General features: G+C 41.8%; 2 protein-coding genes across 2 annotated transcripts in view; one reads left to right on the forward strand and one right to left on the reverse strand.

The window, feature by feature from the left end:
* Window positions 1-514: 514 nt before the first annotated feature.
* Window positions 515-3,326, reverse strand: LOC115566713 (INO80 complex subunit C-like). Its single transcript, XM_030392663.1, has 5 exons — window positions 3,015-3,326; window positions 1,836-1,952; window positions 1,629-1,740; window positions 1,368-1,435; window positions 515-1,262 (listed from the first exon to the last, which is right to left on the reverse strand). Exons 1-5 carry the CDS (start codon window positions 3,201-3,203, stop codon window positions 1,131-1,133), a joined length of 618 nt encoding a protein of 205 aa, XP_030248523.1. The 5' UTR covers window positions 3,204-3,326; the 3' UTR covers window positions 515-1,130.
* An 8,892-nt stretch (window positions 3,327-12,218) lies between these two features.
* galnt1 (UDP-N-acetyl-alpha-D-galactosamine:polypeptide N-acetylgalactosaminyltransferase 1) overlaps window positions 12,219-15,738 on the forward strand; it is a 50,967-nt gene continuing 47,447 nt past the window's right edge. The window contains exon 1 of the mRNA XM_030392722.1: window positions 12,219-12,739. The gene's annotated coding sequence lies outside the window, so the exon portion shown is untranslated. The remainder of the gene's footprint in view (window positions 12,740-15,738) is intronic.

Consider the following 15,738-nt stretch of genomic DNA (forward strand, 5'->3'; position numbering starts at 1 on the left):
TTAAAGAGGTAGACTTATTGAGGGCGCAGGGTTTTTTTTTACTCAAGCTCCTGATCCTCAATAATTGTTCCAGTGCCTCTATTCTTTGTTTGTGCATAATAGGAATCAATCGCACGAGAAGCGCTCTGGTCCTCATTCATCAAGTTTGTGTGTGAAAGCGTAAAACCCACCATGGAAATGATCCTGGACACCTGCCATGTGTGATTAATGAGGCGCGCTTACTCCACCAGTCAGAGAGCAAATCATGTATCAGATGCAGCTGTGGAATTAAAAGCATGTGGAACCGATTCTTACATTTACATACGACACGCGTGAAATCAGTCCTGCTCTGTGACTCTTGGCCCAGCTACATATACATAGCTTACATACACGTGGGCTGATGCATATGACTATAGATCCAAGAATCAGACACGCTGGCCTACAGTCGCAGGTGTGGAGGTTCTGGTGTGGGATTTCGATTGTCAAAAGTCGTATTTTACAGCCCAAAAGTGTGACTAAAACAAACTTCAGCAAGTAATTTTGTCCCTCTTAACAGGAAATGCATATGTTTATTCAGGGTTCATTTTCAAGTTGGCTTTAACAGGCTGCTTATGAAAACAGTTCATCTGAAGTAGACAAACATCTTCCAACAGCTTTGCTACTTTTCTCTCCCCCCACTGGAAACAGATGTTTGACCACAAGGGGGCATCCGGGCAGCAGTGTTTGTGTTCATACTTGAGAAACAACTGTTTGTCCTCCAAAGCTCAAGCTGTCAACTTTCCCAAGAGGGAGGGAACACTTAATAAGAAACATCATAAACGACACTAGGAAATGTCTTTTAACAAATAAGAAAAATACAATTTGATTTACTGGCATTTGAATGAATTCATCACTTCCATGTTCCATGTTTTAAGAAGTAAAAAACTCCAAACATTTCACATTTATTGCACTGATTCTGTCACACAGTAACATCTTCTCATCTTCTTGGAGACAGTAGTGCAGATATTCAGCAGTGTCCAGCCTGTGAGCTGCAGCCGTCCTTTCAGCAGCTTGTGCTCTCTCAGTCTCTCTGCTGGCCCAAGAGCTTCCTACACTGACACGAGTTCAGTTCTGGATGGAAATCGTTTCAGATCTCAAGCCTTGTTCAGCTGTCAGGGTACGATGCAAGTCGCCTTTCGCAGAGCTAGATAGCCCGTAACGACATCGGTGGGGAGGAGGCGGATGTAGGAGAACTCCTCAGAGGATGTGAAGCGTAGTTTCGTCTGAGGGTCTGTGTAGTTCGCCTGAGGACAGACGAGAGAGAGGATTCAGCTTATGATTTATTTGTGAATTTAAAGCCATTTTGTTAATTGTGCAATGAGGATTTTGTGTGTCAAGTGATCACTGACAGGAAGCCCAGAGATGTCAGAGTATTTCTTGGTTGGCTTCAAGGAGGGAGGGGCGTCAATGCTGTAGTCTGTGAACACAGAAACAGCTGATTAAGCTTTACTATTGTTAACTTTCTTGTAAAAGTAATTCAGAGTCATCACTGCAGTCTCACTTATAGTGTAAAAATATTATACAGCGACAACATAAAAATAAAGCCTCTTTCATTAATATGATTTAAAATATAAACACAGATGTGGTAGAACTTAAATACAGAAGCTTACAGTTGGGATCACTGAGCTTCCAGGGTAAAGTCCGCTCCAAAGCCAGGATCTGTTTGAGATTCTTCCAGGTCCTGTTCTTTTTACCTGCTGCTGCTCCGCCGATCCCAGAATGCTGCCAAGATTTAGAGAGAAAAAAATGGTTAGAAAGTGAGAGACAAGAGACAGCAGCAGATAAACTCAATGACCCAGATGGACACAGTCACTCACCATGAACGTGGGGTCTTTGAACGGCGGAGGCTTTGCTGTGGACTCTGTGGCGACGGTCGGAGCGCTGTCAGCTGTTCCCACCGCCTTCACCTCAGCCACCGGCTCCACTGCTGCTGCCTGATGAAACGTGAAAGACAAAACCTCTTCAGACAAACAGCTATCACGTCTGATTCTGAGCTACTTGTATCACGTGTTTGTTGAATGTAAACAAAGACGACTCTTGGCTAAACACAGTGTAACATGAAACACAAATATACACTTGAATGACTCGCTCTCTGTAACTCTTACAATAACACACTTATTTCAGATTTTACACCGAGCTCGTGTTTACTTAAAGGTGCACTACGTAGTTTTGGGGAAAATATTTTAATCAGAGGAGAAAAACCCGAACTGATGAATTCTTTTTCACAACACAATTTCGTACTGTTGTTACTTTGTTTATATTTGGCAGACCCTGCCACCTTTCGGGCATCAAAAAGTGTTCTGGTGACCTTATTTTCATCTGAGAACAGCTTTTTTTATTCAGTTATGGTCCTTAGAAAAACATATCAGTCAATCCCAAATAAAAACACACTGAATATATCAGATAGTTTTGAAGTTTTACATATATTTTCGCATTGAGCTCCCATGAAAGCAGTTAAATAATACATATCTAGGGGGGGTCATTAATACCAACAACCACTAATACTGCATTTTATCAGCATTTTGACTTTCTATCTCAGAATTTTTCACTTTTAATAGAAATGAAAAATTCTGAGATAGAAAGTCAAAATTATAAGATATAAAGTATACTTTATATCTTATAATTTTGACTTTCTATCTGATCATTTTGAATTTGTATCTCAAGATAATGTCTTACCATGGGGGAAACACAATTCAGGAAGCCTTAAGTTCATCTTTTTCTTACTTCCGTAAATGTGTCAGGGTTTGCCACAATGTGAGGTCTCTTCCTTTTGTCCCTCTCTTTGACAGAAAGCACCTCAGTTAGCCTACTATTTATTAATTCACTCATCTCCCCTCTAACGTGAGTTATCAGTCATCACACTACATTACTGTCAGCTGCTCCCTGCAGACATGAACAGTGTAACCAATAACATGACCGCTCAATAAATAAGAATAGTCCATACAGTAGAGTGTAAATGATCGATCCGGACTCTAATTGACAGATGAATCAATGACCTGTGTCTGTGTCTGTGTTGTCGCTGGAGCTGTCAGCGGTCCTTTCTTCTTTTTGCTGCTGCTGCTGCTCCCGGCAGCCAGCGGAGCGGCACAAACAGCCGGACTGCCGGGACGTTTCTTCCCCCGGAGAGCGGCAGAGCTGGCGGCTGTCGGCGGTGCTCTGACGGTTATGGGGACCTGAGATGCCATTTGATAAACTTTAATAAACCATTAAAACGCACCGTTCTCCCTCGGCACGTAGCATTAGCATTAGCATTAGCCGTCCGTCATAGTAGACATCGCTCGACCCGGATATGGAACTCTTTCACTTCCGGTGGTATCTGGTAGAAATCTTCAAAACAGCTAAAATTTCTTATTTAAGTACATTTAGAAAAATTGTGTAATTGCAAAAATAAAAAGATGTTTTTTTATATATACGGTCTATATACTTATGGACATCCTGTTCTCATTGTGAATATACAGAATGAGAACATTTTCACTTGTTAGTGTATTCATTTTATCACTACTTGTCTACCACAGCACCATATTTATATTTTACTTTATTCTCTTTTTAATAAATCGTATTTCATTTATACATTTTAATTTAGCATTGTACTATGTCTAATGTCTTAGATTTGTTTCTTCTGATTTCTCATTAAGTTGGTTTTCTTTTTCATACAACTGAGCATTGTTGGAGAATTGTGCATATGACAAACTAAGAATTATACCAAAAAAATTATTGAGAAACCAAAAACTATTTTCTTGTGTTCATCTCTCTATAAAAGCAAGGAATCTCTGTCTGTCTGTCTGTCTGTCTGTCTGTCTGTGTGTGTATGTATGTGTTCCTCAAATATCTCTGCGGATCAGGATCAGACTGACCTGAGAGTTTCAACATGGCTGCTGCTTGGTTCAAGGGTGTGTGACGTAGGATTTGTTTGGACTGCAATGATACCCTTAATAAATTATTTCATAAATGCTTTACAAATTCCGCGAGCATTGTCCACCGGAGCCACCACAGTCACATGCGCACCAGAGCCAATCACTGCAGAGCTCTAGCCCACGACATACCTTAAGAAACAAGCGGATTTATACTTGCAGCGGCGCGAGCTGGACCGGGATTTTGCCAGCAGCTCAGTCCCGTTCTGTTCTGTGCATCTAAACTGACTGTTGTGGATTAATGCCACTGAAAGATTCCGGACCGAGTCTGTTCGGGCCTGAGGAGATCCGGAGATGCGCGGACATCAAAGTGGAATCGGAATCTGTGGATGTTCGTGTGTAGCTAGCTGCTTGCCCTCCCACACGGCCCACCTCCTGAGTCGACGGACCGGACCCACCAGCACGTCCAAAACCGGATTTAGGGTAAATAATGTCCGCTACGCTTTTTCGCGAACATTGCCATCACGTTTGCTTTGTGTGTGGCGCAGGAAGAAATGGTAAAAATGGGCTTTTGTCACGAAAGTGTCCAAGCAGCAAGTTTGGTTGTTGAGGAACGGGAAGTTGTGGGAGGGACAGAGGTGGATGATTGACAGGCAACGACGGTCGGTGTAGAGACAGCGATAGAGACAGCGATATTGAGAGTTGAGAGATTTGTGACATTTAGCGTGTTTGGAGTGTGTAGTGAGTGTGTTATGTAGTGCTTGGTGTAGTGTGTTTAGTGAGTAGTGGAGTCGTTTTTTTGTTTAATGAGTCAAAACAATGAGGAGAAGCTGAATGTGGAGCAGGCAGTGCAGCTCTTCATTCAGCTGGAAGGAGCACAGGCAGACCTGAGCATTGCCTGCATTTAAATGTAAATAGTTACATATAACTTTGTAAATTTTTAAAATGTATGCACATATTTAGCAAACAACAATTTATATTTGCATTATAAGTAATAAAAAATGGTTTGTTAAACATATTTGTGGTTTTCACAGTAAAAAAATCTAACTTTTTCTACTTGATTTTATGGGTTTTTTGTGATTTTAGGTCCATTGTGTTAATACAGTATGTCAAAATAAAAAAATTACTGTACAGTCACACATGTGAGGTTGTGCTGAAAATAATGACACCAAGTAAATAGTTTTTAAAGTGAAATATAATGGCAAAATCAAAAATAGTCAAAAATGGCCAATTATACCCTGGAATATCAGATTTCACAACAAACCTAAATATCCCTGACGCCCCACCTTCAAACACAGCCTCATTTGGCCATCCATGAAAAAGCTACTTAACCTCCCACTTTTCTATAGGAATACATATTTCCTACAGGCACTGCACTAGTAAGATTAACAAAAGTATCTTTAAGGCTCCATAATGCATTGCTCTAAAAGGGGCCATTTTGCATAGTGAGTACCTGTTTACAGTAGCTCTGTAATTACATTTTGAAGAATCTACAGTAAGCACATGCACACACACACACACACACACACACACACACACACACACACACACAGGTAAGATCATTTGTTCTACAGTAGTCAAATTGAAAGAGCTACGAGGCACAAAAATGTATTAAAACACAATTACAACAGAATGAATAAGAAAATCAAATCAAGTAGGAGTTTTAACGAAACCAGTACAAATGTTAGGGTAAGTGATGACTCAGCAGCTGACTGCTGTCAGTGGAGTGCTGCTGCCATCGTGTGTATTATAAAAGGTTCTACACACAGAAAGCTGGAGGCAATCTCTGCAAACACACTCTTCTTACTAGACACAGGAGGATCATATAATGGAAGACATTTCAGCTCCTCAGAGGACCCGGATGATGAAGCTGCAAACCCTCCTGTAAAGGTTCACAGTGTACTTTGACACTCTGCACTTTTAATTTGCAGCCTTTTACTGATCTTGTATCTGATTTATTATTCTAAATATATAACCAAAGAGCCAGATCTCATCCCCATCCCGCTTTTAAATACCTTTAAAATCCAGTTTGATCCTTAATAATTTCCAGAATAGAACAATTTCAAGCCATTAGCAGCATTTGAAGCCTAGTTGGATTGATGGTATTTTAGGAGATGGTGACCCACAAACACAGGCTGAAGTTATTGCCCTCTGTTGCACTGATCCACAAGGGCTTTCACCCAGTTCCATTCTTTGAGCTTTATTCATGTTCAAACACACAGCAGTATTTTTAATTATCTTGACTGTCATTACATTCTCTCATGAAACCACATAGCCACAACTATGACAAAAGTAAGCAGGCCTGCACATCCAGCAAGGGCTAAACTTACAAATGTTCTGTTTTTTTATCTACTTAAAGGGCCGGAATGAGGTTGAACAGTCAAATTATTCAGTCACTAATGGAGGAAACTGAGGAGGCTTTTTTACTTGGCTTACATGGTAAGCCAAGTAAAAAAGTTATTATTCAATAATGTAATCACCATTCAGATTACAATGAAAAAGACCTGCTATGTGTGGCCATTTGCTCTCACAGTGTACAAACTGTACACGAACAAGCCAAATACAAGCAATACATCTGCTTTGATAAATGTTCTTGGTTAAGTCGACTTGATGTGACCTATGCTGTCATTTATGTTGGTGACCAATTGTCCCAACCTTTTCATCTGCTAATCTCTAAAATGAAGCAGCATCTGCTTGTTTCTCCGCTTCCCTGAGAGAATATGTCCTTGTCCTTTTAACATTTATTTTATTTAGCCTTTTTCTAATCAGGTTGATGTCAAGCGGTCATCGATTAAAACCCCCCAGGTATTTAAAAGTAGATGCTAACTCAATTTATTGAACATTCCAGGTAATTTATTAGACAATGCAGATCATAAGAAGAACATAAGTTTTTAACCACAAGTTTGACCTAACTGATTGTCTCATCTTAATCTTAAAGTGTTTTTAGGGCTGAAGAGGAGAGATGATCCAGTATTTCACAAGATGAAAAAAGCACAGATCAAAGAAAAGTTACACAAAAAATTAAATAATCTAAAACTGAGTAGCAAAACATTAAACATTCATAAACATTTGTCTTGTTTCATGTACTATGAATTACTTTGTAAACCCTCACATTTGTCTTGCAACACATTGCAGGTTGTTAGTCAGTTATTTTCGTTTAGTATCCTTTAGGAAATGTGTTTTGTGTCTGTGGCAAATGTAGGGCAAAAACAACAACAACATTACAACAATTACACTTAAAGACAGACATTTTAGGACAATGTGCTTCACATCATCGTTAAATATGTATAACAACTCATATTCATCAGAAGGTGTGATACATCACTGACAGTGAGGTTAGGAAGCACTGTAGTAGCACTCCAATAGGCCTATAAGCGCAGCTAAATACTTATTCTAGGCTTAAATTCTATTTAAATAACAGCAACCAGACACTTCAGTAAATCTGACCTGCCAGGAGTAGAAGAGAGGAAAACTTTCCCCTTACAGGGATCTCTGAAGTAGTTCAGGTAAAATTCAACAAGCTTACCTGTCAGAATAACCCTGCAGGCTGATGTGGCCTCTGGTAATCTGCCGGTTGATTATAACAAAATGCTGTGCCTTTCGGAGGTACAGGGTTATTCACTTGTAGTTCAGTCACAGTGTTTCACACAAACACATTTGAGGGGAAAGTGCCTCCAGCACATCCATCACTCTGCACTGGCCCACGAGGGAAGAACCTGTCAGCATCCAGACATCACCACACAAGAGATCTACCGCATCCAGATTCAGCACGGTGCCCTCTGAGCTGCCGCGGAGACCTCGATGGGAGATGGATGCTGGTGTAATACTGTATGTGTGGGGGGTGTATTTGAGACGTACACACAGAGAAGCTTTACTGCTACTTTGCTGTCCTTGTACTGTCTTACGGAGGCTCGAGGACCACACTTGCAGGGGGAATTGCTGATTCAGAGGAAGGTCTTCCCAAATGTCTCATCCATTTTTCAGTACTGGCACACTGCTGCTGCCAGCTACATGAATAAAGTATATCTAGAGACTCTGCTTGAGCTCAATAGCAAACAGATATGAATGTTTTATTTGTGAAGTTAAACTATGAGCTGTAACTGTGGGGCATTGGACTCACACACCCCTTTTCTTTATAAACACATCACCTACTGTGTCAGACAGACAGCCGGCTGAAGCAGCATGCTGGAACCAGCGACATCAAAGTCAAAGATTTTGCCCCTGCTGTACTAAAGCTTACAGTCTAAACACACCTGGGTGCCACACAGAGTTCTCCTGTCAAACAAGGGAAGCTATTTTTATGTTCTGCTAAGCTGCCTGTGAGCCTCTTGAAACTGTCCCGCTGCTGAAAAAAGCCAAAGAAAAAGCATTTTCACCGTGAAGCTCATTTTCATATCGAGACACACACACACACGCAAAAAAGCATACACGCTGCCAGGGATCTCATTTTAAATCACATTATGCCAGTGTGTTAGTGGAGTTTTCTGCTCTAGTGACTCCGGGTGGTTTCAAGCCTAACATGTAAGCCTTAGCCCGAGGACCAATGTATTGATCTGTGTCAGCAGGCCATTGACTGGTGCTGGATAGAAGTCAATGTTTGTAATGGGGATGGATGGCTCTCACGTGTATGTCTGCATGCATGCATGCACGTGTGTGTGTGCCTGTGTGTGCACCGCATGAAAGTGTCCTTTCAACTTTTCAGCAGGGGCTATGTCGCATTAGTGCACATTAAAAGAGTCGGTCGGTAACACTTTCTATGAAGCTCATGTCTGTAATGCATTGTGACATTGTGACATTATGGACTTACTCCTAATGCACGATAATGCACCTGTAGTGCTGTACAATCATAGTTATAAGAACTCATACATGCTTTATAGTAATAATCATAACTCGTGAAATATTTTGATGGTGATCTGTTAGGTCAGACATCACTATTTCAGAATTGCTGGTCACGCACTAATTTGTTAGCATCACACTGTGTTAAAATAATCATAGTTGTAATACATTATAATCATATCATAATTTATAATGTGATTATAAGTTACTGTAAGTGCTCATTGAGTTAAATCCCTGTGTTTTAGGCATATGTAATACATTACAAGTTGGTTGTAGGGTCCTATAGGGGGCATTGCACTACAATATACAAATGTCTATAATGCATACTGGACATTGGTCTGATAATGTTTGTTGTTAAATAATTATGAATATTCATGAGTGCTTCTAACAATTACAATACGGTGCTATAGGCACACTGTAAAGTATTATAAGTGTGTTCATAATGCATTACAGAGATGGGCTTCATAGAAAGGGTTATCAAAGCGTCTGCTGAAAACTAACAGACTAACTAGGTGGGTAAGACTAGTCTTGGGTAGCAAAAAAATGCTAAGATTATCAACAGAATGTGAGGAAATAACAGTTTTGATCTGTGTGTTGTTTCACAGTAGTTAGCATGCTAACCAGCTAGCTCCAGCCCGTCTCGACCGTCAAGCTAAAGCTGGAGCTCCCGTGCTAGAAGTGTAAACACCAACACTTTCCCGGCTCTCTGCACTCCCAGTCTGGCCCGCTAGTTGCACAACTAACTGAGCCTATTCTGAAGGTTGTGAAGGGCCTGGCCTTGTCTTTGTATGTTTAAATATAGAATATTTCAATCCTAAGCCTGCTCCCTTTACATATACACGTGCTGTACAAAGAATGTGGGCAATATTTGTGTCTAAAGAATAACAGAAATCAAATTAAAGCCTTCACAGCATTAAAGTGGATTTGGTGCTTCCCAAAAGCAGCTGACAGTAGGTTTTCCCTTCCAAATGAAAGATTATAATTACAGACAACAGAAACACCCCAAGGTTGTAAGATACTTTTGCAGATGTATAATGACTAATACAAGATGGCAAGCTTGTCAGGGGGAGAATGCAAATACGCTGTGTATCGCATATTTAATCATTCACCATGCTGAATCTTGCTTCCTGAATACATTCTGCATGACCTGACCTAGAAATGCAGCTGTATTGCGATTCCCATCTCATCAAGTCTGAGCAGAGTGTTTTCTGTCTGTGCAGGTTGCAGGTTGAGTCATAAAAATGAGACACAGCCGTTCACTGACTTCATTATGTGCAACAGGAGTTTGGCAGCGATGCTGACACAAAACAATTTGCATGTGTAACTCTGTAAAACTGGACTGACACCATATCTTGCACATCACATAATGGTCGCCTGGAATCCTTAACCGAATTACACTCGCAGATGTATTGCCAATCAAAAATAGTATTTACAATTCCCAAGTCGGTAAAATGGTATCAACGGAAGAAAATGAAGTCATAGAGTCAGGCTGCTAGCTCTGCCTGGCGCCGACAACGGACTGAGCTCTCCCCAGTGCTTCTCCCTTTTCTGGTAATAAATTGTGACGAGAAAAAGGTTATGCCTGCAGTCAAGGCATTTAAACACTCCCCCGATGGTACAGGTAATAGTGAGAAATACTGTTGACATCTTATTTATGGCTTCTTATAACTGAGAGTATCCTATTTGATCCATAAACAGCCCTCCTATACGTTGTTGTGGAAAAGTGGAGCCAGTTTTCTTTTCTTTCCACTCTCTTCTCTCTACTTTTTCAGTCCAATTTTGATCCTCAATATAAAGCAATAAATGACAAGCTCTCTGCTGCATCTGAAGTCCCATCAGATTGATGGCATGTTTGCAAGTAGTGGCTCATAAAAACAGTTGGAAGTTATGGCCCTCTGCCATACGGACCCTGTTAACAGCAGTGCTTTGCAGTTTACATACATATTCCAAAACACAGTAATATTTCATAGAAATGTGTGCATTGTCAAGTCGAAAGTTTTACTTCAGATGAGACTTCCCTGCACAGTCAAGATGGTATCAGCTAATGGCCTGTTAAGACTTTGGGCAACATGAGGCAGCTTTGATTAATATAGACGGATAGGTTCAGGAGGCAGGTAGACGGATTACTAAGAATAGAAGAAACATGGCAGGGATGTCTGATCCTGTAAACGTTTTTCATATCCTGTGTTTTTGTGGGCTGTGATATGTTTCAAAATTTAAAGTACTGTAGTACTAAGTTTAAAGTTTTATAGCGAAAAGGAAACGTTGCAATGCCCTCAAGTAAAATGAATAAAATAAAAATGAACATCAAACTTGTAGAGGAGAATATTTGAGGTGCTTGTATTTCTAACAGGCGCACTAACACTCGATAAACGCTACAACGAGGTCAGAAGGCACGTTTTAATTCCGTTTAGTCTCAACATTTACTGCTAATGAAAGAAGCAGTCTTTTGGGTGGGTGTTGCAAGTCATGTTTTCCGCATGAACAGCAGCGGCTTCCCTGAGGGCCAAAGTGTTGCTGTTTTTTCATCGTTGGATAAAACAGGATAAACATGGTCTTTGAGCCGCTGGTGTCATACAAATACTTCATACTGCCTATTCATGCCAAAAAGCGGGTGACATAAATCTTTTACTCGGATATTGGCATGATCTACTTGGTTATCCGTGTGGTTCTTCAACACCTATGCCTCGTCTCTTTTGTCTTAAATAGCTTCGTCTTCGTGTTTAGATGTTTTTGTCTTCTCCTCATATAAAAGAATGGAAGTTATGGAACAGTTGAAATTCCCTTCTTGTACATGTGAAGCTGCAGCCTCCCTGCAGTTTTAGAGGTTATAACTTTGCCTCAAACAAGATCAAATGTAACCCTCCAGTAGGGCTGCAGTTATTCACTGGAAAAAAGGCAAAATGTGTGACAAAGCAGCTTCCTAATGAAAGTGTGGTAGTGCTGCAGAGTGTCCTGGCCTACAAACCTTTTTTCTCCAGATGTGAGAAAACATGTTTGTTTTGGTACAGACCCCAACAAATGAAACAAAGTAATCACAATATGATTATCTTTTTGTTGTTGTTGACCATATTGTGATTCATGATGGGAGATTTACACCCATAACACATAACATACATACTATCTGACTGGTGCTGTTTGACTTTTCTGAACTTTTTTGACATGGTTATTGGTATGATTACATTTAGGCCTAAATTGTATAAATCACTGTTACTCACTCAGTTCAGCTTACTGGCTGCACCAGTCTCATTATGTCAAGCTTTGTTTGTCAAATAAATATTATGATTGCATGTGTTTATTGTTGACTCAAGTCTTGCCAATATCATTTTCAAAGATGCCGGGAGATTGCAGCAGACCAACACTGATGACAGCAGTCTGCATGCAGCTCTCGGATTTTTCCGCCTATGTAAAATAGCAGGAGATCAGTTATAGTATTTCTTCCGGGTTGAGGTAATGAAGGGAGGGATGAGCAGTGATGCTGCCTCTGTTTGCTCCGCACATCAGCAGCCAGGCTCCTCTTTCCCCCCTTCTCTCTCTCCCCCTCTCCCTCCCCCTCTCTCTCTCTCTCTCTCTCTCTCTCTCAGTGAGACAGAGCCAGGCCAGCAGGCAGCGGCAGCGCGTCCGCCCGGAGAGAGAGAGCGAGCCCACACCGCATAGCTGCACTGCCGACCGAGCAGTCATCACACTCGCTCTCCTTTCTGACGGATGTCTCCGCTCTTACCGCATCCTTTTGACACCGGACTGCTTGCGCTCTCGTAGCCACGTTTAACGTGAGAACACCACATCCCCCGTGTGTGTGTGTCTCTGTGTGTTTTTTAAATTTAATTCAGGGGACTGGTTTGTCTCGACGACACAGAGAGGACCACACTCCCTCCCCCCCTTCACCCCCACTTCCATCGTTAGCTCGCTAAGCTAGCTAGCCCGCTAACTTAGCTGTGATACTTTGTATCGTATCGGCGTCAGTTTTCTGCCTCGTAGCTAGCCTGCGGTCTCCTGCGGGTCTAGCAGAGGATTGAGCCGCCTCGTCACTCAAGGTAAGCTAACATTTTGTGTTTTTAAAAAAGCCGCATTTAAGTTTTGTGTGTGTGTGTTTGAGAGAGCCACACTGTCAAACGCTGGCTTGTTTCTGAGCAGCGGACCACTGAACGTTATCTGGTAGCCGCAGACTGGCGCTATGGCAGAGAGGTGCTTGTTGACAGAAGCAGCCAAGCCACGGGGATGTGATGCGACCGACCGTTAAACACACAAAAAATGTCACTTTCCCTCACCGCTAGTTAGCCGACGGTCGCTGCTCTACACAGCCTGGGGCATGCTGAATGAAACCATGCCCATTCCGTCGGTTATATCCTCGTTAAATACTTCTCTAGCCATCTTATGTTCGCGTTGACTCCTGGCTGTCGAGTTGCCGTGAATGGGCCACTGCCAGGTTAACGGTATATCTCACACTTGCCGCATTTGACTGCATCGAGTTTTCTTAACCGTCTATTCAAATGACTGACGAGATAGTTATCAGCCGCCAGCTCGCCTCAAGAGGCATACCAAAAAGAAAAAAAAACAGTCCATGTTGAAAGTTGTGCACACAATGCTGATTTTATGGACTGTGTATGTACAACTCTTCCTGGTGGAGGCTTCCTCATGTATCCCTGCACACTTCTTCAGGGCTTGAGTATTGCATCACAGCCTGGAAAGATGAGCTGTACACCCGGAATTTAACCCCTGGATGCCTGTTGTGTCTACTGTGTCCTGATAGAGGTCAGATGATTTAGCTTAGCTTTATACACGCAGGAAGAGAATATCCAGTGGCCAGAATGAACCTCTTTCTCTCCTTTTGTAGGGCAGCAGATTTCAAGGGCCTCCGTCCTCTGGTGAACAGAGGTTAATTACGTTTTGTGTAACTCAATCACTAAAGACCTTTTTTACAGGGTTTGGTTGAAGCATGTGGGGCTTGACCTCTGTGCGCAAAAGATAGACTCCTTCAGCGGGCGAAAGAAGGGAGAATGAGTGTGCACTAGTGTGAGCATGCATTAACAATGCTGTAATTATCTCAAGAGATAGGAAAATGGATTCGCTATCAATCCTGCAAGAGTCTGCAGTTGCTGAGCAGAGCCGATGAAGAGGTAGGATTGACAGGGAGCCAATTAAATTAATCTGTCATGTTCTTTAAAGGGAGAGAAAAGAGGAGCATGTATTATTTATCCCCCAGTGCGTGTGTGTCTGGGTGTGTGTGGCATTACCTGTACATGTGCTGGAGGAGAATCTGCTGTGTAGCTGGAAGGAAGCTGCTGTACATTTGCACTACCTGTAGAATTGGTCCCACAGTGCCCGAACATGGGCCGATGGCTTTGATCAATGCTTTGAACATCTGCAGCCAAATCACATAAAAGAAGCACTGACTTCGCTTAACCATGAAGGTCAGCATCATAAAAAGAAGAAAACGCTTGCTGCCTTAAAGTGAACACAGTACATGTGAGTTGCAAGTTCACAGCAGCACATGCATTTTTCCAGACCTGGGTTTTGTATGTGTGTCATGTCCAGGGCCTTGCCTCAGTGGTTTATATCTGAACTTAGCCCTGTGTTAAGCCACGACTGTCCAGCATGGAAAGGAAATGAATCATGTTCCTCATTTCAAGGCCATGGAGTCGGCATGATGCGTTTCCTGCCCTGTGTGTGTTGAGTGTGAGTTCAGGCGTCGGCAGATGTGCCTGTGTGTGTGTATGTGTACCAGTACTCAAATATTTGTGAGGGCTGATTTGAGATTTTCACACATTGGGAACATTTTGACCAGTCTTCAGGACCTAACTTAATGAGAGGCGGTTATGTGGATTAGGATAAAACACGGCTGTGCTATTAACTGAGTGACATCAATGACAAAACTTGTGTGTGTAGTATACATACGTCACTGTGTTTTTTGCCCATACAAAGGATATGTGTAAGTAATAGCTCAAGTTCGTCACGTTTCCACTGTGCAAGTGGTAATACAGGTGGTAATAATCATGACAGTAGCATGCTCTGGAATGTAATAATTAGTTAACTGTTTACAAAACTCCCAACTATAAAGCGCATGCACAAATACAACCAAGATGTTTTGTTTTTCTCTGTTCTTAGTCACCAGATACGAGTAAAATTTCATTTTTGTCTCAGATTTGTTACTCAGTATATTAAATATGAAAGTGAAAGTTAAGTGAAAATCTCTGACATCCACTCTATGTGTTTGTCATAGAGGGTGGCTGTGGTGCATTTATTGCTCCGAGCTGATCTGGAACAATAGCTCTATTCTGGCCCACGTCTCCGGAGGGAGGCAGCAGCATTCGGCGTTCCCGGCACTCTGTGTGCCAGCAAGGCTTGGTTTGGGATTGGGTTTCCACAGCCACCTGGAGCTCAGAGCACAGGAATGCCATTGTTCCTCCTTCCAGACTATTGCCGGATCAGACGCACATGCAAACACACACATACACATAAACAGACACATGCATGTACACACATTTAGTACACAGTATGCCACAGGAGCTCATACCAGCTTGTGTGTCGCCCAAAACTTAGGTCACCATGCTTTGTGTCATCGTCATTGCTTACATAAATAGACAGAGAAAGATCAAGCCTCTCTCTCTCTCAGCCACTGAGACCTGATATTAGCAGCAGAGCAATATGCTTCTCTGAGTGGCTGCTCGTTATTTTCGCTGCACATTTTTTTCGATTTCTAGGCCAGGGCATCTCAGCAGAACTACAGAATAGAGCCCGATCGATATATCAGTTAGCTGATATTATCAACCGAAATTGGCCACATTGAAACTTAAAAAAAAAACATAATGCAGGACAAGATGCCTGGGGTAATTTCAAACAAGACTACATCAGAAACATTGCTGGACCGTGTCTGAAGTCAGTGGTAGAATTTACCATTTAAATTCCTGGATATTAGTTGCTCAGAAAAAACCCAGCAGAATATTCTTTTGTCAGCTTGCAATAATTTAGGATTGATTGAAGCGGTGTAGAGAAATATCCGCTTGAGATGAGCTAAAGGAAAGGAGACCAGGTG

Source organism: Sparus aurata, chromosome 17 (genome assembly GCF_900880675.1).
Source record: "Sparus aurata chromosome 17, fSpaAur1.1, whole genome shotgun sequence".
NCBI lineage: Eukaryota > Metazoa > Chordata > Actinopteri > Spariformes > Sparidae > Sparus > Sparus aurata.